The 24,223-nt window shown below is 38.7% G+C and overlaps 1 protein-coding gene across 1 annotated transcript; it reads right to left on the reverse strand.

Moving 5' to 3' along the window:
- Nucleotides 1-14,898: 14,898 nt before the first annotated feature.
- Nucleotides 14,899-22,628, reverse strand: LOC115738005 (DNA repair protein RadA-like). The gene is made up of 17 exons (XM_048283625.1): nt 22,078-22,628; nt 21,606-21,661; nt 21,413-21,471; nt 21,219-21,290; nt 20,864-20,947; nt 20,434-20,541; nt 20,076-20,138; nt 19,806-19,886; nt 17,834-17,899; nt 17,291-17,434; nt 17,024-17,107; nt 16,709-16,747; nt 16,434-16,516; nt 16,222-16,294; nt 15,915-16,101; nt 15,717-15,786; nt 14,899-14,989 (listed from the first exon to the last, which is right to left on the reverse strand). The coding sequence occupies exons 1-17, from the start codon at nt 22,626-22,628 to the stop codon at nt 14,899-14,901; spliced, it is 1,911 nt and encodes a 636-aa protein (XP_048139582.1).
- Between the last annotated feature and the right edge of the window lie 1,595 nt (nt 22,629-24,223).

The following is a 24,223-nucleotide window of genomic DNA, read 5'->3' on the forward strand; positions in this document are numbered from 1 at the left end:
TGTTTGACGAGGGAAGTGTAGGGGAAGAGGGCTTTGCTCTTTGATGATCGATGGAAGTAGGAGACTAGGAGTAGCGAACTTGCAATATCAAAAATAGCGCCATAGTCAACGAAAATTTAGTTAGATGAGTCATTGTTTATGATTATCACAGGAAATTCAATTAGGTAAGTCATTGTTCATGATTTATCCCGTACAAACAGCTCAACTGGTTGGGTGGTCTTTCTCCCCCATCTTGGTACGCTAGGGAAAATTACCAAAAAAACCTTAAACAAATTTTAATTGTGCCAATTAAGTTCTTTAGCCAAGTTTAGCAAGAAATCGCTTACATGCTGCCACCAATGCTGACGTGGCATGACCAAAGTTTTTTTAATAATATTTTAATAATATTTTGATTTTTTTTCCTTTTTCTTTTCTTTCTCTTATTTTTTTTATTCTTCTTCTTTCTCCTCTAGCCGATTGCTGAGTCCAATGACCGTCTAGAGTCAAGGGATGAAGTGGGCGAGCCTTGCCTGTCCCTAGCGAGGCCAGCCTCACCGTTGCTAGGCAAGGTTGAGGCTAGCCCAACGATGCCCAACCATGTCGGGGCAAGACCTCGCCGTCGTTGGGCGAGGTCGGCCTTGCTTGAGGTGAGCGAGGCTCGCCCTTGCCGGTGGCTAGCGAAGCGTATCCACTTCAGTAACAAATGAGGGCGAGCCTTGCTCGACGGCCGGCTAGAGGAGGAAGAAGAAGAAAAAAAGAAAAAGAAAAATAAGGAATGCAAGAAAATAAAAACAAAAATAAAAATTTAAAAAAATATTAAAATATTATTGAAAATTTGCAATATCGAATAGGGGTGAGCTAATCGGACTGACCGAAGCAGTTCTCAAGAACACCGGTCCGGTTTCCGGTTCCGAAAATTGAGAACCGATACCACCGGTCCGGTTTTCGGTTCTTGAGGGGAACCGGACCGGATTGGGACTTGCTCAAGCCTAATATCGGGGCTGGTCGCGTTATGTCAATGATTTTCGACTAGAATTGGCTAAAAAGAATGAATTGGTACAAATACAAAAGGTTTATGACTAAATTAGCACGAATGTAAAATGGTTAGGACTGAATTAGTTTACATAGCTACTAGCTACTAGCTACTCCTATGATTGTTGATACTTGACATTTAGTTATAAAAGACCCATGATAGGAAAATGACAGTAAAAGGATGAACTGCATAAAAACCTCCCTTGGTGAGCTCTTTTGTTAAGACGGCAGTTCGAGTAGCCTAGGGGTGAGCAAGATGGATCTACCAGAATGGAGACCGCCCTAACCAGATCGGTTCTACGGGTTTGGTCCGGTTCTAGAGGTCACCGGTCCAGTCCTCGATTCCTTAAGATGGAACCGGTGTCCGGTGGTCTAATTCCTGATTCTAGAGGGGAATCGGATCAATGAACCGCCTACCCGGACCGACAAATTCATCTCTCAGGCATTTAAGCAAATACCTTTCATACAGGAGGACTTACCAGAGAAAATGCTCTGCTGCTTGACGAAAGACAACCAAATCTCAGAGCCCAGAAGGGCATCAATGCACGAGGTTGGTGATAGAAAAAAGAACGTCCTTTTATGGGTGGTTCATATGGAAGAGTGCGAAAAAAAGATGTGGTGGATAATTAACAGAGAGACGGTTTTTGTTCTATTTTTTGTTGTTGGGTTGGTGAGTGCGAGTGCGAGTGCGCACTGCGCAGTGGGTGGAGGAGGGTTCCTCGACCCAAATCAGAACCTATCGTCACTGAGTTGTGCTCGCAACTGGAGCAACCCCATCTCTTTCTGTCGGTGCTCCTGTGTTGCTGAGTCCTATGATGTTTACCGCGTTCTTCTAGTATCGACGGTCCAGAAAGAAACTAGGGATACATTCTCTGAGAAGGATTCAGTGATCGGCCTTCAACAGAAGATGAGTCGGGGGTGTCATCTTCTAAATTAGAGTTGAATGTATCGAATTTATCAGTTTAATATTATTTTATTTTACCGGTTTCATTGGACTACCTGGGAATCGGACCGGATCGGTGATCCGATCTAGTCCTCGGTTCCGAAAATTGAGAACCGGAGTTCCCAGTTTGGTCCCCGATTCTTAAGAAAATCGGACCAACTTGGACCATGCTCACTCTTATATTGAACCAAATGATCGGGGCGCCAATTTCACTGGCTCAAAACCACGAGGCGAGTACATGAGATGGTTGTCATGCATACCATAAAGAGCCAATTTCTTGTTCAGGGAGTCAACACATTTCAGTAGCAGAGGAAACTGGTGTTTGATTTGCACACACAAATTTATTTCCCCTCCATATGATTCAAACTAATGTCAGGATTGAATTGTCTTATGAAAAAAGTTTAACTAACAGTCACCGTTACTATTGCAAGTAACGGTGACATCTCAGCCACAAGATATAATATTAAAAAGACAACTGCTGTCCACATTCCACCACTGATGTTATGCAGGAAGTCCAACTGGTGGCCCACATGTCACCGTTGCTAACGGTGACCATTCTCCTAGCACTACCCAATATCTACGTCGAGCAGGGCGATGCTGCTGTTGATTTGTAAGATAACGTCCGTCGGCGTATCTGAAGTAGCCGTTTTGCAAATGTTCGTCCAAAAAAATAAAAAATAAAAAAAAGATCTCCGTTTTCTGGACTATCTAAACCGTGCTGCTTCTTCTGTGCAAAACCAAGATCTAGAGAGCTTCAAATAGGAAGAGAATAAAGAAAGCATGCGGGACTTTTCACAAAACGGAAGGAAGGAATGAAAACAAGCGGGGTGAATATGGAGGAGTTGAACGTCGAGGTGGAGAGTCTGGAGGCAATAGGATATATAAAGCATGTGAGACTTTAATGTCCCAGTAGATCCTCCAGAAGTGGTGGTAGTAGTAATAGTAGCAACATCTGGAGAAATGAGAAGGCAATTAAGTAACCTGAACAGAGTTACCGGGTCCTGATCCTCAGTCTGATATCATATGCCTTCACTGCAAACAGAACCTTCTTGAAGAAATGTGTAATGACTAATTCTAAGAAGAGACCGTTTTGTGAAAAACAAACCAGAAAGAGTGACGCGAGTTACCTCAACCCAATGAAGCATACCCTATAACGTGTGCATAGTCTTTGAACATGAAACAGTGATGCCATAGAAACATGGTTACGTGAGTGAGATCAAGTGGGTGTGTCATGATCACTTGTGGAAAGGGCCACGAGCAATTGGACCGGTTAAGCAGTTTGGGGTACAAAAAGACGACAAAGGCATCTGTGAAAATTTTGAAAACAGAGATGTCATTTGCAACAATAAAGTAAGTTAGAGGATGATACACTGCTAACTCTCCAGTATTTAGGAGAATTCGTAAATTTTTCCTGAAGAATCTACGGCGGTCTCAACTTTGCTAAATTCCTAGATTTTAGCTCAAAGATCGCTCTACATAGCTTTAAAATCATTAAAATTTCTTGAGTTGGACCTTGCCTGAATACGATGCGCTCATTGTTTCGAATTCAGATTGGAGGATGACTACATGTAGCCTTCTGCCTTGAAGGTCTATTGCTAACGGAAAAAAGGTAGACACTGAATCGTCACGGTACCCTTTTCGAGAGTCTTGTTTCCTTATGTCTGAACTCTCCACAATTCAATCATCACTATGCTCGTGCACGAGAGAGAGAGAGAGAGAGAGAGAGAGAACCTGGATTTCGTTGCCCGCGAGCGATAACTCCTAGAGCTAGACAACCAATCAAGACATGCAGCATCTTCAGCATCTTTCACGGCATATCAAACCATCTCCGTTTGAGAGAGAGAGAGAGAGAGAGATAGATTTTTAAGTGCATTGCCAAGTGATGCATAGCTGGAGCCATTAATATAGAGTGTTAACTCAGTAGCATGGCCATGCTATCCTGCACATCCAGTGGCTTATACAGCACGCTTGACCTTGACCTGGTACTGATCATGTCACATCGCTTTGGGTATCCTTCCAGATGCTGATGGGACCATCTCAAGAAAATAAAGGTCCATGCACGCCTTATATCTTATATGGTTAGCCCTCCACACGCACGACCCCACGCGGTGCTCCTAATTGACTGACACATTGCGACACCACAAGAAGACCAAGACTTGCAGCTAGGTCTTCGTCTGTAGATGTATCAAATTTTAAGTACCAAAGTATATGTCAATACACAGCTGTCCTCACACGTACCATTATTACAATACCCTGCGAAATTAACTTTTTTTGGAATTCCTATTTGGCTATATACTAAACTAAATTTTATATACAAAAAAAAAATTGGATTTGACCAGTAAACTGGAGGGGGGGAAATGGGGAAAAGGTGTCGGAGAAAAAAATGGGAAAAGTATCCAAAAAAATTCTAATATTTTGCCTTGGTGTCAATTCAATTATAAACCTTTCAATTGTGTTAATTTAATCATAAACCTTTTACATTTATGCTAATTAAGTTCATCCAGCCAATTTTGGCCATAAATTGGTTACATGGACGTTGATCGTCTTTCGTGGCTCTCGCCCGTACCAATGTGGACATTTTCTTTAATATTTTTTCCTTTACATTTTTTTTTTTTTTTTGGATTAAGGGCTGGTGACCCTCGCCTAACCCAGATCTGGGTGAAGGCATCACAAACGTCGCCCTTAATCCAAAAACATGGAAAAAAATATTAAAAGATGTCCACGTTGGCATCGACGAGGGCCACATAGGACGACATCCGGTATTTCCGGCCAAAATATTCCCATAGCATTATTTCTTACCAACTAAACACAAGAATCACCAACCAAAAAAATAAAATAAAACACAAGTATCCCAATTTCATTTCATTTCGGAATTTTACCAAACGAAATTACAGGAATTATCGTGCCATGTCATTCCCTGATTCCCTTCCACTCCGCCGTGTCAAACACAACATTAAACCCAATGGTACGTTAGGACACTAATTTCAATGCCGACGACTTTCCCGAAGGACGACTGCCGAAATGTGGTGATGGTCGAATTTTCCATGGAACATCTCCATCATTGGACGAAAAGAAATATCAAGATTAAATTTGGGGAAGAAAAAGTCGCCAACCCTTTTGACACGTTATTTATTTATTGAGTAGAGATTATTCAGGAGTTCCAAATAATTCAAAGTGGACTTCGATGGCATTTATTGGGAGATATTGTCCCAAAAAACAATGATACACATAAAAAGAAATCCAAATTATTTCGTCCATGATGGTCGTTTCGACTCCGTCTCCTGGAAAGCGCTCGCTTTCGAGAAAGACTTCTTTTGGCCAAAAAGCCTATAAGCATCGTGCCAAAGCTGAAGGTGTTAGACAGAATAGTTAGCATTGATTTCACAAACTTTCCATTCGCAAAGTCCCACAATCAAAATTAAATCGTTTGTCGATGTATAATCATTTTGCCCATGATATCACTAACTCCAGTCTTTTAGCAAAACCGACTCTAATTAATTTGGTAAAATGAGTACTTACCTCGAAATTGAGAAACGATGTGCTTTGAAAGTGCTCGTATTATTATTGTTAAATGATCCCTCAAAAGAGTGATTCATTGGATATCTATTCTTTGTATATAGTAATTCTCAACAGCGCTTGATCAAGTACCGGCTCCGAGGATCATTTGCAAGAACAATGCATAAATTTTTCAATAAAAATTTAAGCACGATCAAGAGAAGAAACAAAGCGCAAAATAAGCTCCATGAAAATGAATGCGACATATCTCTACATTTTGTTATCTGAACCCAAAGAGAAAAACAACAAAAAAATCTGGGCAGCCTCATCTTCTATCAAGACAATCGCTCACAAAACCATGATAGAACCACAAAAAACAAGAAATCAAACAGGCATTCCATCGCGTCGTTTTGAATTATCAAATCAAACATGCACGCAAATCAAACGGAAGATCAATCACTAGAACGACGGGAACCTCTGCTTTGCCTGATCAAGATTGATGCCACAGAACACCTAGAAAAAGAAAAAGGAAAAAGGAAAGCAGCCCAAGATAAATGGCCGAGAAACGTTTGAAAATGAGACACGAGAAAATTCTTCCTTATGGACTCATAAATCATATCCCCATGGTTGACGTCAAACCTGAATCCTAGTAATCATCAGTAATAGCCTGCCTTGGATTACCGTTACACAAGGAAGAAAAAAGATTATCTTTTTTGCTTCTGGCAAGCATGGATCAGGTTTTTGCACGTGAAAGGAAATGATATGTTGTCAACTGGCGCTGATTGCACTCCATGATCAACAATTTATCATTTCCCTCCCAATGATGGAAACATAAACAGAAAAAACGGGTCAATTTTCATACGAGTAAAATCATACTCATTTTGGAGTGACCATCAAAATGTCACATTTTATGGCAAGAAAGAAATGGTAAAGAACTCTCAATTCCTTCTTTCTTCAAAAATGGTAGTGAAATTCCAGTATCCAAAAAATTGTGTTCACAATACATAAAATGCCAAAACCAGTACACAAAAATGCAGCCAAAAAAAAAAAAACAGCCAAAGCTGCAAGGTTTCTGCTAATAATCTACCCCCTTCTGCTAATCGTTAGTGGAAAAAATTCTCCAAGATACAATAAAGTCTCAAGCGAGAATTTTTATTAGTAATTCTAGCATTTGTCCAATAAACTCTCAAAAGGAAAGATTGAGAAATAAAAAATATTGAGATGGAAAGGACGGATTTATAACAGTATTTTAGAATAGATACGACTTTTCCTTTGAAAGTATTGCACGATACTGTTTCAATAGACAAACTCTAAAATTTGGATGAAAATATATAAAGTAAAAAACTAGTTTTTTTGTTATTCATTGTATTCGAATTTTATAACTTCTGAAAAGATAGGTGCCAAATAACGGTTGATAAAAAATTCACCCTTGATAAACAATAACCTCCAATTTGGGAACAAGGCACCTCTTTTTTTGTTTTACAAACAAACCCTCGACATTCTTTAGAAAAGAGGGAAGGTTGGATAAGATATAAAGTTAAGTAGCATGATACTGGACTTTTCTATTTTCAATTCATCCATTGGCTTATACATAGTCATATTTTGGAAAATGATTTTCGATATTTTAACGAGGACATCATTTTTCTGAATTTATGCTTTGGTTGAAATACTTTTTTCATGTCCTAATACTAAACACCCCCCCAAAAAAAACTTTAGCATTTGTTCCAATTACATTCAAAACCTTTTTTTGTCTCATAAAAAATTTCAAGTTTTACTTTTGTCCAAACTCTATCGGCCTAATACCCAAAATATCCTAACTTTAGCACATGTCAAAATTATAACCAAAACTTTTTTTTGTCCGACAAAAAATCCTAAACTTTTACTTTTATCCCAATTCTATCACCGTTAGCCTTTCATCTATAATCATTATTAGCTAATTCTACATGGCTCGAATTTTCTCACCAAACTTACCAATGAGTCTTCGAAATTTGAAAACAGCAAGTTTCAAGGACGACGAGATTTGAGATCGTTTGTCCAAAGACGACGAGATTTGAGATCGTTTGTCCAAATATTAATTTATGCACGTCTAGCCATTCTTTGGGCTGTTGAGTACCAAGGAGAATTCGAATGCGCCGTCTTATGTGGCTCTGTATCTCCCAGCAGTGTGTAGGGGAAACAGACAATAGAAAAGAAGTTAGGGATTTTTTCATATCAACTTTGTTAAGATGTAATTCATTAACGACGTGCAAATGCCACGTATGATTCATTAACGGTGATTATGTGAGGAAGGCTAACAAGGTAGAATTAGGACAAAATTAAAAGTTACAATTTTTTTATGAGACAATTTTTTTTGGATATAACTGGGATAAATGCTAAAGTTGGAGATTTTTTTGGTTATGAAGCCGGTAGAATTGGGACAAAAGTAAAAGTTTGAGATTTTTATAAGACGGATATTTTTTTGGATATAATTGGGACAAATTGCAAAGTCAGTTTTTTTTTTTTTTGTATTGGGTCCTTTTTCGTTGATTTATTTTTCTAAGCGATTCAAACACCGGAAAATGTTTTTCGCGAAACAAACAAAGCCTAACAATTACATCTTTTTACCAACAATCAATTCTTTTCATGAAAACAAGCTATTTCAATAATTATTACTCGTGCTACCATTGACCCGCGACATATGGGGCAATTTGCAGAACTCGTCCAATCTGCAAACTCCCAGACGGCGCTGAATAATGTTTTCCGGTACAATATTGTCAATTTGAGTCGTCGTCAGATTGATTGCAACTCTTTTGTGAAGACAATACGTAGGCAAGTAATTGCTATGACGTCGACAGATACGTTTTTGACTTAATCAACTAAAGGAACTTGGGACCAAAAAAAAAAAAAAAATCTAAAGCAGCAGATTCTTGGTTTAAGCCGTCAAGTGCGTACTTAGTCCCTAGCGATCAATGTCTACAAACGTCTTGTTGAATTTTCTTAGCGATGAAAAGTTTCCAAGTATCGATTTGAGAATCTCAAGATTGAAAGAAAACCCTCATGGTTTTTTTTTTTTTTTTCCTTTTACGGTTAATGCAGGTCATCCAGAGAAAGAATTCAAAAGCAAAATCTCTTTCTTTTATGCTTCGTTTATTTCGTGGAAAACAACTTTTCGAATTTTTTTTTTTTTGGATTTTCCAGCATTTAAGTGCGAAAAATAAGTTAGTCCAGAAAAATATTTTCCTCAATAAAAAAAACTCATTTAAAAGTGAGAAAATATTTTCCTCTTTTTGAGAAGAGGAAAACATTTTCCTCATCTTTCCTACTTCCTCTCTTTCACACTTTCTTTCTTTATAATTATGTTTTTACTTTCTTTTCATTTTTAATTTTTTCTACAAAATCAAAAAATTTATTTTTTTTCTCTTTTTATTTTTTTAAATTTTCTTTTCTTTTCTCCTTCTTCCTCCTCCTTCGCCCACAATTCTCTGTTTTTTTATTTGCTCTCTCTGTTTTCATTTTTTAACGAGGGATTGAGGAGTCAAAGTCAAACCGCACGTGTAAAACAGAAGAGTAGAGAGAGAATACGAAATGGAGACGTTGTCTTCGTCTTCGTCTTCTAGTTCGTAGCAGCAGCGATTGAAGGAAGGTGTGTGTGACATCCTGTAATCCGGCTCGTTTTGAAGCCTTGAATAAATGAAAAGTCTCATCGATATATTTCAGTCAAATCTCACTCGGAATTGATCCCTCTCGAGCAGACTAACCGAATGGGAATGGCTAGCTAGGAAAATCAAGTATGTGGACCTAAGAACTTGATCCTGGAGTGACTCTTTGGACATGAAAATTGTCGAGGGAATATTTTGGACCAATATAGGCCGATCCTAGAATAATTAAGGAACGATTTGGGGTAATACCATACGCTTGGATCACGGGTGATTCCGTTTGACTTCGTGTGGGTTCCAAACGTCCCTAAATTATTTTTTAACGATCATGACCATCGGGACTAGTGATTGACTCTCGCAATTGAATGACAACCAAGGTCGTCATGGCTCGAGTAATTCTTAAACGTGATTTTATCACGGGTCGATACACGTAACTCCTAAAAGCTGCCCGTTAGTTTGAGATACGCTGAAAATTCTATCGATCGATATTGATCGCGAATCGAGCTCCGGAATTTGACGTCGGACCTTCGGGGGTTTCAATAAATAAATTTTGGACATTTCCTCATCCAGTGTAAAATTCTTCGCGATTCGCCCCAAGAGATTCAGGAAAAATAAAATTTGAACTGGAAATGGGAAATTACCCATTTGCCCTTGGGGAATACCCAAGATTTCACTTTAGCTCAAGGGCATTTCAGTCATTACACCCCTTGGCCGAATTTTTGGTTATTTTTGGTAGAGAAAATCACCATTTTACCCCTCTTGACTTTCAAGACACCAAGAATATTCCACCCAATAATTATCTTAACCTATATTAGTTATTATTTGGCCTTCTTCCTCTTTACTTTTCAAGAACCTTCTCTCTCTAGCTCACTTTCTCTCTCTCTCTCTCTCTCTCTCTCTCTCTCTCTCTCTCTCTCTCTCTCTCTCTCTCTCTCTCGGCCGAATTCTCCACACCACCACCATCCTCACCTAAAATTCTTTAAGCTTTCACCGGTATCGCTTTGGATCGCTTGGAGTGGTTGGATCGTCGTCGAGTCGCCGGCCGTGCAAGGACCGCCGGAATCGCCGCTTGATTCAAGCTTTTCTCAACCGTTCAACGGAGGTTTTTGCTAGTTTTTGAGGTAGGATAAACCTAAATTAGGCGATTAGGTTGCTAAGAGACCATGAATTTGTGAAATTTTGATGAAGAAATTATTGGAATTGAGCTTGGGAAGGGGTGGCCGAAAATTTCGTGGAGGAGAGAGAGAAACCATGTTCTTGCCATGAATAGTGAATTCAAGAGGATAATTGTTTGGTCAAAGTTGGACCCTGGTTACTTTATGCCTAACTATAGTTACTTTATGCTATTATTTAATCATGGTTAGGTTAGTTATTGACTCTAGTTAATTTTTGAACCATGGTTAGAGTATATTTTAACTATAGTTAATTTTATGTGACACAATGTTGTTATGCCATGGTGTTAATTAAATATGGCATTATTATAGTTTAGTACTATAGTCGTGAATTAATTGCACGTTAGGAGATTTTGTTCGGCCCCGATAAATTCCCATGTTAGTATAATTTTAATTGTACGTTATTTATTTATTGCTACGTTAGCATAATATGGTCGCATGGCGTGGATTGAATTCTGTAGTAGCATAAATTAATCGGGTGGTCCCGATTTATTAATTCTCTAACGTGAGTGAATCACGTGGTTCCGATCTATTCTCAGAAAATATGAAGGTCGTATTCAATCAAGTCGTCTGAGGCCAAAGTGAGCCGTATTCGTCCGATTGTCCGAGACCAAGAAAGTATGAAAGTCGTGTTCAATTAAGTCGTCCGAGACCAAAGTGAGTCGTGTTCGACTAATTGTCCGAGACCGAGATTTATAGGTCGTATTCCTTTGTGTCCGAGACCCTGGTATATATATATAGAGCCGTGTTCCATAAGGGTTCGAGGCTCAATGTTATGAACTTATATGATGGCGGCGGAGTAACGTGAAATATTCTGGAGTAACGTGAAATATTCTGGAGTAGTGTGGAATATTTTCGGAGTAACGTGAAAATTTTCGGAGTAATGTAGATATTTATATTATGGCATGATGTGTTAAACGCGGGCCCCGGAGCACGTAGAATATTTTATTGTCGGGCTGAGGCGTGGAACGCTGAAACGGGAGTAACATAGAATATTTGAGAAGGTGTGAGAATTTTTGGAGAAAGAATGGAATTTTCTAGAATTTAATTGTGGAATTTTTGGTAAAAAGAAAATAGTTGTTGGAAATTGTTGTTCGCCTAGGTTGTGTCTGGAGGCACTAGCGACCCGATCTAGGGTTAGAGATTTTCCTACTGAGATTTTATCTCACCTCGTCGTGGGCTCGTTGTTTATTTCGGACCCTCCGCCTCAGCCATGAGTGTTCCGCCTCCGAAGTTCGGTATTCCTCGGGACATGGATACGCAGGTGACAGAGTTTCCTGTCGGGAAGGACCAAGTTTATTATAGGTACGGTACTACGGTTTGGGTAGACACCAGATAGCTTTACTGGAAGCCCCGGACATACGAGGCATGGACTTATCGCCACGGGGACCCGACCGTGGGACCATTAAGCGGTTTCGATGTTCCATTTAATGGAGTCGTGGAGTACGATCCTGCGAATGCTGCACCTCCAGATGGAGTGGTGGTGAATCCCGATGCTGCACCTGAAGTTTTGGCGCCCGACCTCGTAGCTGCGGTACTGCGAGAAGAAGATGGCGAAATGGTGGAGCCTTTGGATGCCGAGCAGTCTCCAGAGTTGGATGAGGACCAGCTGGCAGCCTTATACGGGTTTGCGCCGGGTAGCGAAGACGAGGCGTAGGATAGTTGGCCTCTTAGTTTTTGTAGAGTGATGTATTTTGGTTGTGTAGCGGGTTTCGACCACATGTCTTTTTGTTATAGGTGGTCACGAGCTTCTACGGTGGCCCCTGAAGCCCTAGATTTGACAGTTTGTAACAACTATGTATATATATACATATGTGTGTTTTTACCATCCCAAGTTGTCGTAGTGTTAATGGTTTTATGAAACGGAGATTGTTGTTGCTTCCGCGAAATTTTATTTTGTTGGCCTTTCGATCCTGGAGAACTGCATACGGTCGTGGCCAGGTGGGATGTCGACGGCTCGCGGGGTTCGGGTCGTGACAGTGCGACTGGTCTTCGGTCATCGCCAACGACTTTTCTCAGCTCCATGAATCTACCGTCTCTTGATCGATTTAATCCCAATCCCAACACCACCCTTGGGCGGGCTCGGGGCTCGCCGGCCTTGGGCAAGCCCCGGATCGCCGGGACGGGCCCAACTTTTAGTTCACCTGCGGCCGGCATTAAAAGAAAAATATAAATAATTAAAATTTTCATTTTTTAAAATAAAAATGAAAAGGAAAAACAGAAAAAAAAATTATTAAAATGAGTCCATGCAGGAAACTCACATCCAATTTTTCATACCAAACAACGAAAAACATTTTCTGAATCTTTTTCATATTTTAGCCAAACACCGGAAAATATTGTCATTTTCCTTATAAATAACTTTTCGAAAAATATTTTCCGAAAGCCTCACATTTTTCGCGAAACAAACGGCTCCTAATCCACTGTAGTCATTCAATATGCCCACCTTTCGGTCAACCAGTCAAACATGGATATTTTCAAGATTTTCGTGTTCTTTAAGAGATTGGTTTATATCCGAAAACGGTTCAAACTCGACACATATTTAACAATTCCCTAACTTAGCTCGAATTTGAAGCCAAATTATAGTATTCATCATCAATGTTGCTCTCTCAACGTCTTGAAAGGCGATCACTCTTTACAGAAGCCAATTGTGCTTAAGCAGAGCTTCGTCAAAGGAATAAATTTAGTTATCATGTCCATGGGGTTCTCTGTTGTCGCTATTTTCTTTACAACAATCTTACCTTCCGCTAAGACATCTCGGATGAAGTGATACCTGATGTTGATATGCTTTGTCCGCTCGTGATAAACTGGATTATATGCCAATCATGATGTATATTAATACTTTTCTGTTTTAACCCAAAGTCCAAGAGTAAAACATGTAACCACATCGCCTCCTTTACTATAAAGGTAAGTGCCATGTACTTTGCCTCGATCGACGACACGTTAACGTAGTCCTGGAAGGACGCATTTCCAACTAACTGCACCACCCGCAAGCATAAATACGTATACTAGCAAAGGCCTGCATTCATCCAAGTCACATGCGTGATCCGAATCCACATAACCAGTGATCTCACCACCATTACTGTCCCTTCGGTATACTCTACAAACATCTACTATCCCCTTCAAATATCTGAGGATCCACTTCACAGCTTCCCAATGAACTTTACCGGGACGCTTCATATAACGATCGATTGCGCTTATAGTCCGTGAAATATCAGGCCTAGTGCATACCATAGCATATATAATACTACCCACTGCACTAGAATAAAGAATACAAGACATATGTTTCTCCTCCTCCTCAGTCCGCGGTAATAACTTATCTAAAATTTTAAAGTGCTTCGTTAACGGTGTATTCACAGATTTTACTAACTGCTTATTAAAACGTGCTACAATTTTCTCAACATAATTTTTTTTGAGACAGATGTAATACTTCTACAATCTTATTATATAAAATCTTCGTACCCAAAATTTTCTTTATAACACCTAAATCTTTCATCTTAAATTCAGTACTTGATTGCCTCTTCATCACGTCAATATCAAACATATTCTGCCGAATCAACCCAATCCCCAGGTAGGAAACAACAAAAAGCAGACTGAGACCCAAGAAATTTAGAATAAAGAAAGGGGCGGGCCCTTTTCGCAGTACTATTCTTAACGCGCCCCATCCCAGCATCCATCTCCGATCGACGGCGAGGATCGCAGATCCCACCGGCCCAACACCAAAGATTCGGCACATTGAAAAAATCACGCCAAGATTCCCCCCCCCCCGACAAAAGTTCCTCCTCTTATTAGTCCAAGGGAAGCGGGCAATGGGGAAAAAGAGAACGAGACAGTCACCGACAAAAGTTCCTCTCCAGCGTTCGCATATTTCGAATGAAACAGACGCCACAAATAAAGAGGAGAAAATGAAACCCCATCTAGAAGCGAAAGAGCTTCCCCGAAGCTGAAGCTCCATGTTTGCCATCAAATCGACTTTGCGACAAAACATGTCGTATGATGAAATTCTCAAGACCAGTGCATCTATTCAAATATGGATCCCTACGTCGTTCCATTCCATTTGGGATTAGAAATAGGCTCGGACCCTCTTTTTAAATCTCTCTCCTTATTTGGAAATCTATTCCACTTTTTTAGTTTCGATTGAATCGAGAAATGAGTTTAATTGTCCATCTTTTTAATTTGATATAATATTCTCTTATCCTCATGCATTGGACAATACTATGCTATTTTCCATGGTTATATTAGTACTTTTTTCTTTGTTTGTTGGATTCTTAGGAATTCCCTTTCATTTTAATCAAGAAGGAATTCAATTGGACATATTATAGAAATTGTTAAATGTTTCTATAAACCTTTTACATTAGAATTCAAAAAAGTTTTGTGGATTGGTATGAAATTGTGACAAATGCAGTTATTTTTATGCCCCTATCCCCAACGCTGGTGCCCTTGTCCCAACGCCCCAGACTGTGTCCATCAAGGTTGGGCTTGAGACCCCAACGCCCATGCCTGGGGCTCGAGTCCATCCAGGCTGGGCATGAGTCCTCTATGCTCGTGCCCATGTCCTTGCCCTTGGGATCAAGTCCATCAAGATCGGGCTTGTGTCCTCGGCACAAGTGCCCATGCCTTGTCCATTGAGGCTAGTCTCGGGATCCTAGTGCTTGCCCAGTTCCATCAAGGCCAAGCTCGGGTCCATTGAGGTTGGGCCGAGAACCTCGATGCTTGTGCCTGAGGCCTCGAAACCTCTGCCCAGACCCATCGAGATCATACTCAAGATGCCGCACCTAGGACCAAGTCCTCGATTGGCCATACACAAGGCACTAGCACTCGAGTAGTATATGTCTAATTAGAAAAATCAAATCAATTTTTCATTTCCAAATCATGAAAGATATTTTTTAGTTTATTTTCGAATTTTTAGCCAAACACCCAAAAATATTGTCGCCTCTTGAAAAATGACTTCCTGAAAAATATTATTTAAAAATGTCACGTTTTTCGCAAAATAAACAAAGCCTAAATATTTTTTGTTTTTGCTTTGCTCTGGTTCAAGTGTATAGCATTCTTAATACCATTAGGAAAGCTGCTCAAATTCTTCAATTGTTGCACGTTGTTGTAGTTATGAGGTTACAAGGGACTCGAATTAACCGTCCGGAGCCTGCAAATCTGGTGTCAGTCTTGTAGGATGCGTCAAGAATATTGTCATGGTAATCATTCCGCATTGCCAAAGAATAATTTTTCTAAAAAACTTAAGTTTATTATACAACAATCAATTGAATGATAAACATTTTAATTATGTCAATTTAGCCCTAAATTTTTTGACGATTTGCCTATGTGCAGTAAAAGACTCCAGAAAATTACATATAAGGTTGCAAAACAGGCATTTCAACAAACGTCCCTGTTCATTTTACACGACCTGAGTTGACGCAAAAATTATACAGCCAAAAAAGACGTTGAAGATATCAAAGAGATGCTTACAGTTTTAACTTCACAGCCTGCATATAAAAAACGGGCATTTCAACAACGTCCCTGTTCATTTTCATGCAACCTGCATATCAAAACACACCCTTTCAAGCTTCTTACCATGCATGACCATTTCGACCATGTAAGTGTGGAGACTTCAATGTGATCTGTACTTGTCACATCCCTCTTAACATGTAATAGAAGATCGCAGACCAATATCGCCTTGGTCATTATATGGGGGGAAGACGGTGTTTATGACTTCCTTCAGATTTCGACACCCTACAATGACCAAGCCATCAAAGGCCGAATCCGCAAGATCATTCTCAGCTGACTTTGGGATGATACACATTCTATATCCAAGCTTTGCCACAGTGTTCACCCTCTTCTTCATTCCAGGAACCTAGAAATTACGACATCAAACTTTATGACAAGGCAAAATCAAATTGCAAAGAGGGGAAAATTACAGTTGCTTTAATGAAATGCAGTGTGTCTACTAAAACATTTGGAAACTCTATCTTACCACGTGAAGCTCGCCACCGAGGCCAATCTCTCCAATAAAAGCAACGCCAGAGGGAATGGGAAAGTTGATATAGCTAAAGTAAAGCGCGTTAAAATGCAAAAGGGAAGGAAACAAAAGGATGTTAGGTTAATGGACGACGCATCAATTCATTCAATTGATTAGTGTCAGGAAAGGGGAATCAATGCCATAAAAGCGATGACAGAGAGAAGCACCTGCTGCAGACTGCTGCTGCTATAGCAAGATCACCAGACGTCTCAGTTGGTGTCACTCCACCCACCACATCTAGAAAGATGGCCTAGAGGTGGAAATATCAATTACAACTATACAAGATACTGAGAAATCCTTATTTTTTGTAGTTTCACATTTTTCAGAAACCACATGTGAATGACATGTTAAGTCAGATGCTAAAGACCAGTAATATGTATATGAGGGAGATAGTATTGAATTAGTGAAAGCATAAACAACTAAATAAGATTAATTTACCCACATTGCCCTGAAGCTTTAAACCAGCTTGCTTCAGTAAAACCTATGAAGAGCCCACGCGACAATAGTTAGCTTTTACTTCCACATTTCTCCATGCAGGGGATAGAAACTTTCAGCTCAGCTCAATAAATTAGGCCAAATGGCCAATTACCACAAAAGCACATATAAATTTTATAGCCTTGGCTCTTGGCCTCTGATAAAAAAAGACACATGTTTGGTTTATTCATGCAGCTTCTTATGTAGAAGGGTTGTTCTCGGAGATATATCATTTTCATACCCGAAAAGAGAAAAAGGAAAATGAAGACAGAGCATCACTAACCGCAATAATCATGTCTACTCTGCTTCGTTTGATGCCATTGACCTGCCTTGAAATTCTTAAGCGTGGTAACGGTATACATAAAGCCTACAGCGAAATTACAATAGTCAAAATGAAGAAGACAAGAAATAACACAACATGGCAGAGTCAGCAGCAAGGATGATGCTAGAACAGGCATCAGATCTAACACAGAGTCCATCATCGGGATGATGCTTCATGTGTGAATGATGGCTGTAGTAGGACAACGAAAACCGATTATGGAAAATCTACCTGAATTTTGAGAAGCGAGGATCGAGATCCATCCATCACTACAGCAGCAGCTTCTCCAGATTTAGAATACTCTTGACTTGATAAGATCTCACTGGGATTCAAGACAGCTTCCAGTCCCGATTGTGACATTTTAAACACCCCAACCTATATTATGGAGAAAAAGAAGTGTTACAAAAATCTTTGAGCGTTGTACACCCTTGAAATTAGCACGCAGTGTATATGAGAGAGGGATGAAAAAGAGGGAGTGCAATAGTTTCACGAACCATACAAAATGAAGCTCCAAAATGGAGCTGTGTTTCTTCTATCCATAATTGCATCAAGATGACTGGAAAAAGTTTTAGCGATCAACTTTGGTAATTGTGATCCAGATGTGTGCCAAAGCAAACAAATAAAGCAAAGATTTGATGTCAAAAATATCTCAGTAAAACAGCATTCCGAACAAAAGAATAAAGTACAAGATACACACAACTGCATTAACAAAGAAAAGCAAACAGCATGAGTTCTGGTCCTTGTGCTAACGTAAAACATTAACGGAATGCATACCTCATCGGTGGACCCAAAGCGATTTTTCACAGATTGCAGCAGACGATAGGTGAAGTGCTTCTCCTCCTAAGAAATCAAGAGAGAGATTTTACTAAGATGGTGGAAAGCACTGACTTGTGAAGAAGCTCGTACATGTATCATGGTCCTAAACTATCATACGTCAAAGAGAGAACCTCTGCAGTTATCATCGAATGAAATACATGAGATCATAAGTTATGGTTCATAACGCAAGAAACTTATTTTGTTGAAATGAGCAGTTGGAATCGCTGAGACAAAAATTCATTCTACTAGCTGCTGGATAATTTTTTTAGATCGTTGACACCTATAACGACCCCATTTAGTCATTTATTGCATAAGAAAATTAGGAGTCGACCCCCACCCTAAAAAGATATTAATAAAATTTACATTTGCATATTAGAAGCATTTTAATAGCAACAAGCCTATATAGATTGAAATTGTAATTAGTTTGGCATTAGATCTTGGATACATCACATAATCTCTTTGGTGCAATTTAGGAAAATGCTATCTTCAGAAAAGCCCTAGATCTGTGTATGTAAGAAATAATATTCAGGTCATATTTCACATGTCATCTAGTTAGTCACATAATTTGATGTTAGTGTCTTGATAAAAATCACATCATGTAGATAGGTTTAATAGATGATTGCGTTTCATGCATTATTCGTGATACATTTCATAAAAAAGTAAAATATAAAAAAGAATTATCAATGCATTAGGTCAAGTTTAGTGTCCTAAAGTTTATTCTTTTATTTATAAGAAACAAAATACAAAAGCAAATAATCTTTCATGAGGTTCAAATAATAGGGTTAATTTATAATTGATCTCATTACATGTTATTAAAATTGCATATAGCTGGCATTTGACTTAATTATAACACAACATATATGTCATTTAGTTTTCATATTAGTTCATCAACTTATGTTAGATTATAATTCATGTAGTATCTTGAATAAGAAAACCCAGAAAGAGTTCATTAGCATTGCGTAATTACATTTAGAAGTCATGTTTAGGTCATGCATGCTTCGCATCGTTATTTGCTTTCTAGTTAACATTGAGTAGAACCTTTGTTGCATTTGTCGATAACGAAGCTTTGCTCTTGATTTGCTCATCGGATCAAGTTTCTTTCATCTTCTCAAGCAATTTATTTCAAATTGCTTGGATAATCGAGTGTAAAATTCGCGTTTGCACATCCGCTTGTCACCCATCACATATTAGTGATACTGATATGTCGTTAGATTATCTAACGTAATCAAGAATATCTAATTTGTAATAGTAAAATGTACTCCCGCATTTTATTTAAATTTCTTATCACCTCATAATAGATTAGTGACAACTCCTAAATGACTAGAATTGATGTTTGAAAATGATTAAATTGAATACACAAGTTGCGATTGGTATGGGCTTGAGAATGTCCTTTTAGGCGACAACACCATCTTGTCGATGAGTAACCGTTTGTGGCCGCCTAGGATTCCATTAGCTTTCCCTTGATGATTCACCTTGGGAAGGTTGCCACATAAATCACCACAACTAATTGACTCATCTTACGTGAAGGAAACTTGAATTGCTAAGTTGGAATCAATTAACTTCAGCCACAGCAAAAGAATGTTTAGTAACAATTAAGTTCTCGAAAACAATTTCTGAGAAGAAATGATTGTTTTCTAATTCTGTTCCTAAGAACAAAGAAGTAGAACTTTTTTTCTTCTTGTCTATGTTCCAAATCTATTCCCTGGCCATTGATATGTTCCCGGGAACAGAAAAATTAACTAAAGTTACCAAACAGATTTCTGTTCTTTTTCTATTTCCGAGAACAAAAGAACAGTAATCAGAGAAACAGGAAGGTTACCGAACAGGCCCAAGTGACTATGGAATACCTAAAATGAGATGCTACAATTATGCAACAGCTTCAGGAAATTCACTATCCACAGTTAAATGACATGTTGATAAAGGTACCGACTTTCAGATTCAAAATGACATCCACAGTGTGCTGCAAAACTCTGGGACCAGCTATTGCTTCAGATTTTGTCACATGTCCAGTCTGAAACGTACAATTACAAGGGTGGACTCATGTAAGCAGAACTTTCTAGAAAGATTGATTGCTACAGCAACTTGAATATCACCAAGAAAAATGGGCTGACATAATTGTTATAATGTGAGATAGCACTCCAAATTTGTAGGTGTTTTACCATGTAGAAAACAAACAATGAGACGACAAGATGTTGGATACCAATATAACAGGAATGTTCATCTCCTTTGCAAGACGGTGCAATGCTAATGCACATTCTTTCACCTGTCACACATCAATCTCAAGATCCATCACATATATGTCCTGGGAGCATGAATAAGGAGAGTCTAAATCAAGCAATCATTTATTGGTAGGATACGTCCAGAAAAGCACACTTGAATGTGTAGCAACAACCGCATGCACTACTGGTCAATCTCACAAGAAAAGTGGAAAAACCATGAGCACAAGAACTATTGGCAACATATTACTTAACAAATTAGAGTGCCCTACACTGAAATCACCAATATGCTGAACTCAGATCCGTTTTCCCCTCTTTGCAAGGAGATTGCAAAGATGTTACCTGTGAGAGACCTCCGGCACTTCCAGCCACTTCTTTTAGATAAACTGTCTGAATTGAATCAACAAACAAAGCTCGAGGTGAAAGATCTTTAACTTTTTCTAGTATGTCCTGCCGACCAAACGCATGTCAGGCCTCACGCAGAGCAAATGCATAATCGCACTCTTGAATTAGCAACAGATTTGGACTTTCTGTATCCAAACAGAGAAATTTTTGAATGTAGACAACCCATATAGAGGTTCCTTTAACAAGCACGTGTTTCGATAGTTTTCTAAGGAATTATCATCTCCATTGAACTTTGGGTCTATCAGGTTTCTCATGGAAGCTCAAGGATCCAATCCGATATACCCATGAAAAATCAGGATAAAACTGTGAACGCAATTTGAGAGGTATAAATAACTGCTCAATGCAAAATTCCTGATTTTGCAGTCACCTCAATATCAGTGCTTGAGTACAAATACAGTTCTTCAGTTGTAATGCCTAGACGATCAGCTCTGCTTCGAATTTGCTCCACACTCTACCACAAAATCAAAGAGAGTCCTATCAGATAAAATCTATATCTTCATTATGTGATGTAGCTTTCTATCAACACCCCTCGAGTAAAATTGCCTCATGGCTAAATGACATGGTACAAACCAGAGAAAGCCTAAGACAGAAAATGTGGAAGAGCCTATTTTTACAAACAAGAAAGACCGCCTGAGAAGCGCTAACAAATTTGATCTGGCAGCAAGAATGAATATGCATGACAGCAAAGACCAACAGCAGGCCGACATGAAAACTCTATTTACCTCTTCCCCAGAGACACATACTACTGGAGCCGATCTTCCAAGATCATGTCCTTCAGCAAGCATTGCAGCCATCTTCCAATAGAATAATATTATATAGGAGATGGACAAGGTAGAGCACAATGGTTAGACAGGGAAATAGATAAGAGAACTAAACATACTTGATGAATATTTAACATATCCTTGAAGTACATTACCTGCAGCAACAGGGTACTCTTGCCAACACCAGGATTACCTCCCACCAAGATTAAGGAACCTTTAGAGCCACAATGCAGAAAAATCAATAGCTTTGATGCAATTAAATTCTTAAAGACATCCGTATATCTCAAGTGCAAGTTCTAGTACAGCAGCAGATTCATGAGGACCTTACAGCAAAAAAGTAGGTCAAACCTGGCACGAGACCACCGCCTAGCACACTCGAAACCTTCTCTCCAAAGGGTCCATCCCTAAATATCAAGCATCCAAGAGACAATTTAATCTACCGAATCTGCGGGACACATGCTAGTCTTCAAATAATTAATTAATAGAAGCACGGATGTGTTAGAATAATCAGCATGTATGGTTCTATCTAGGTGGACAACAGAATGTCATCAGGACTAAAAGTCATACCATCACTCTTATATTACTAAAAGAAATATACTATCATTCCAACAAAAGTTCATCAGGAAATTGCAAAATCACCACACAACACTCTATGGTCCAACTCTTGGAAAGATTGTGCGAAATAAATCACGTGAAATGTAGATACGACAACAAAAATAACTAAACAACAACTTCCTTCAACTATTTTTCTTTCTGTAGCAGCTGAAGATAGGGTCCAAACCTAAGCAGTCATTAATTTCCAAGAACAGAACAAACTTACAGAGGAATCCGCCTATCTGACTGATTCAACCCGCTATTCACATCTGTCAACCGCAGAGGCCGCACCTCGCCATCCCGCCGCAGCTGCCACGTCCTCACCACATTCTCCGGCTCCTCAAAACCCCTCACTTTCTCACTCCCGCCGCCATTTTCCTCCACTGTGAACTGCTTCCTTGTCCTCCCCTTTTTACTACTACCAGAATAGGAACTCCTTCCACCTCCAAAATGCCTCCTTTTTTCAGAAATTTCGCCATCACCACTTCTTGTTCCGCTCTCAGGACCCGACCCCGCTTCTCTGTCACTGCTTCTGACGCAGCGGTTGGCAGGGTCGTAGCTATCGTCAACAGTGTGGGCAGTGCCGCTCGTCTCCGACTTAAAACTCGAGAACAAGGACGCGAGACTGGGGTTTTGCGAGAGAAGGCGGTGATTTGTGGAGTGAATACTGCGATAGGGATGAGCGATTTGGATGGGCTTGAAGAACGCGAGGGATGTGGGTTTAGTGGTGGGATTGAGGAGTTGTTTGTGGGTGCAGAGTGTCCTCAAAGCTCTCATTTCTGATGCTTGCGTGACATGAAAAGGGAGCGAGAGAATATCAGGAAGATGGAGTCTTCCGGACGAAGAAGCCAGCACCAAACCCCGCGAAGTTCAAAAGACAAGGGAGCTTGGGACACTTATATAATGGAGACTAGAGAGGATCATCAGGTCAGGGCTCGTGTTAATTTTTACGGGTTAATAGTACAAACTTTTTTTAATTAATATATTTATGATAATTTTATTTTAAATTATTTTTTATCATAAAAATGTAAAATTGATATATTTATGAAAAATTTATCCCAATTATTTTTTTGATCATAAAAAATCTAAAGTAATATACATGTGACAAATTTACCTCAAATTGATACATTTGTGATAAATTTATCCTCCGTTAATTTTAATTAATTTTTATAGTCAAATTGCTAAGTTAGATGACATGCGATAATTATCGGGTGTACCCATTTAGGATTTTTATCCTTTTTATTTGTAATAAGTGTATCAATTTAAGGGTTTCCATGGTATTAATAAAAATTAACAGAAGAAAAATTTATCACAAATATACTAGTTTGGGATAAATATGTCGTAGGTGCACCAGTTTAGAATTTTTGGTAGTTAAGAAAACAGTTTAGGGATAAATTTGTCATACCAATTTGGGATTTACGTGATCAAAAAAATAATTTGAGATAAATTTATCACAAGTGTACCAATTTGAATTTTTTGTGATAAAAAAAATAATTTATGATAAATTTATTATATGTGTACCAGTTTGAAATTTAAACTAGACATGCACCACTATTAACAAACGATACTAGATAGGTCGATCAAAATGAGGCGATCGGGTAAGATCCAAACTGTTATATTAAATAAAGATGATTTTTATATTTTTTTAATATTTCTTCAAAATACCCTTCATTTTTTATATCCATGAACCAATGTTAGTTAATAATTCTATTTTATTTCTAATGAATTTTGATTTTAAAATTTGAATCTTTTCCATGGCACATTCTTAAAAAATTGCAAATCTTGTGATATTTTTCTTTTTCCTCTCTTATAAATTCATTATTTAATGATTTAGTTTTTTCGTAATAAGATGGTTTTATTTATATTTGGAACGTTCTCTTTCTTTTTCGAACAGGCAACGTGCATACACATTTACTTATGTCATATGAGCTTAGTAGACAAGATCAAATGAACTTTTGCTCTTTAACTTTCTACTATATCATCTCTTACTATGAGCTCATAGGAGAATATGGTACACATTGATCAGCGATGCTCTCTATATCATTGTTCAATGAGAGGCGGTGCCCATTGAATAATGTGAGTGCTCCTTTTTGGGCTTCTCATTATACTCTTTGGGCTTCTCGAGCCCTTAGCCTTGTGCCGGCAAAGGTCACCAGCTCTCACTTGCCCTCATGAAAAAATAAAGACGAGAAAAAAAAATAAAAATTTAGTAAAATATTGTTGAAAATGTCTATATCAGTACAAATTGCGCTATCCAGCATCCACATAATAATTTCTAGCTAAAGTTGATGGTATTGACTTAATTGATAAATTATTAAAAAATTTAAGAATTAATTAGTATAATTAAAAGATTTGTGATTAAATTGTTATAG

Source organism: Rhodamnia argentea, chromosome 8 (assembly GCF_020921035.1).
Source record: "Rhodamnia argentea isolate NSW1041297 chromosome 8, ASM2092103v1, whole genome shotgun sequence".
Classification (NCBI taxonomy): Eukaryota; Viridiplantae; Streptophyta; class Magnoliopsida; order Myrtales; family Myrtaceae; genus Rhodamnia; species Rhodamnia argentea.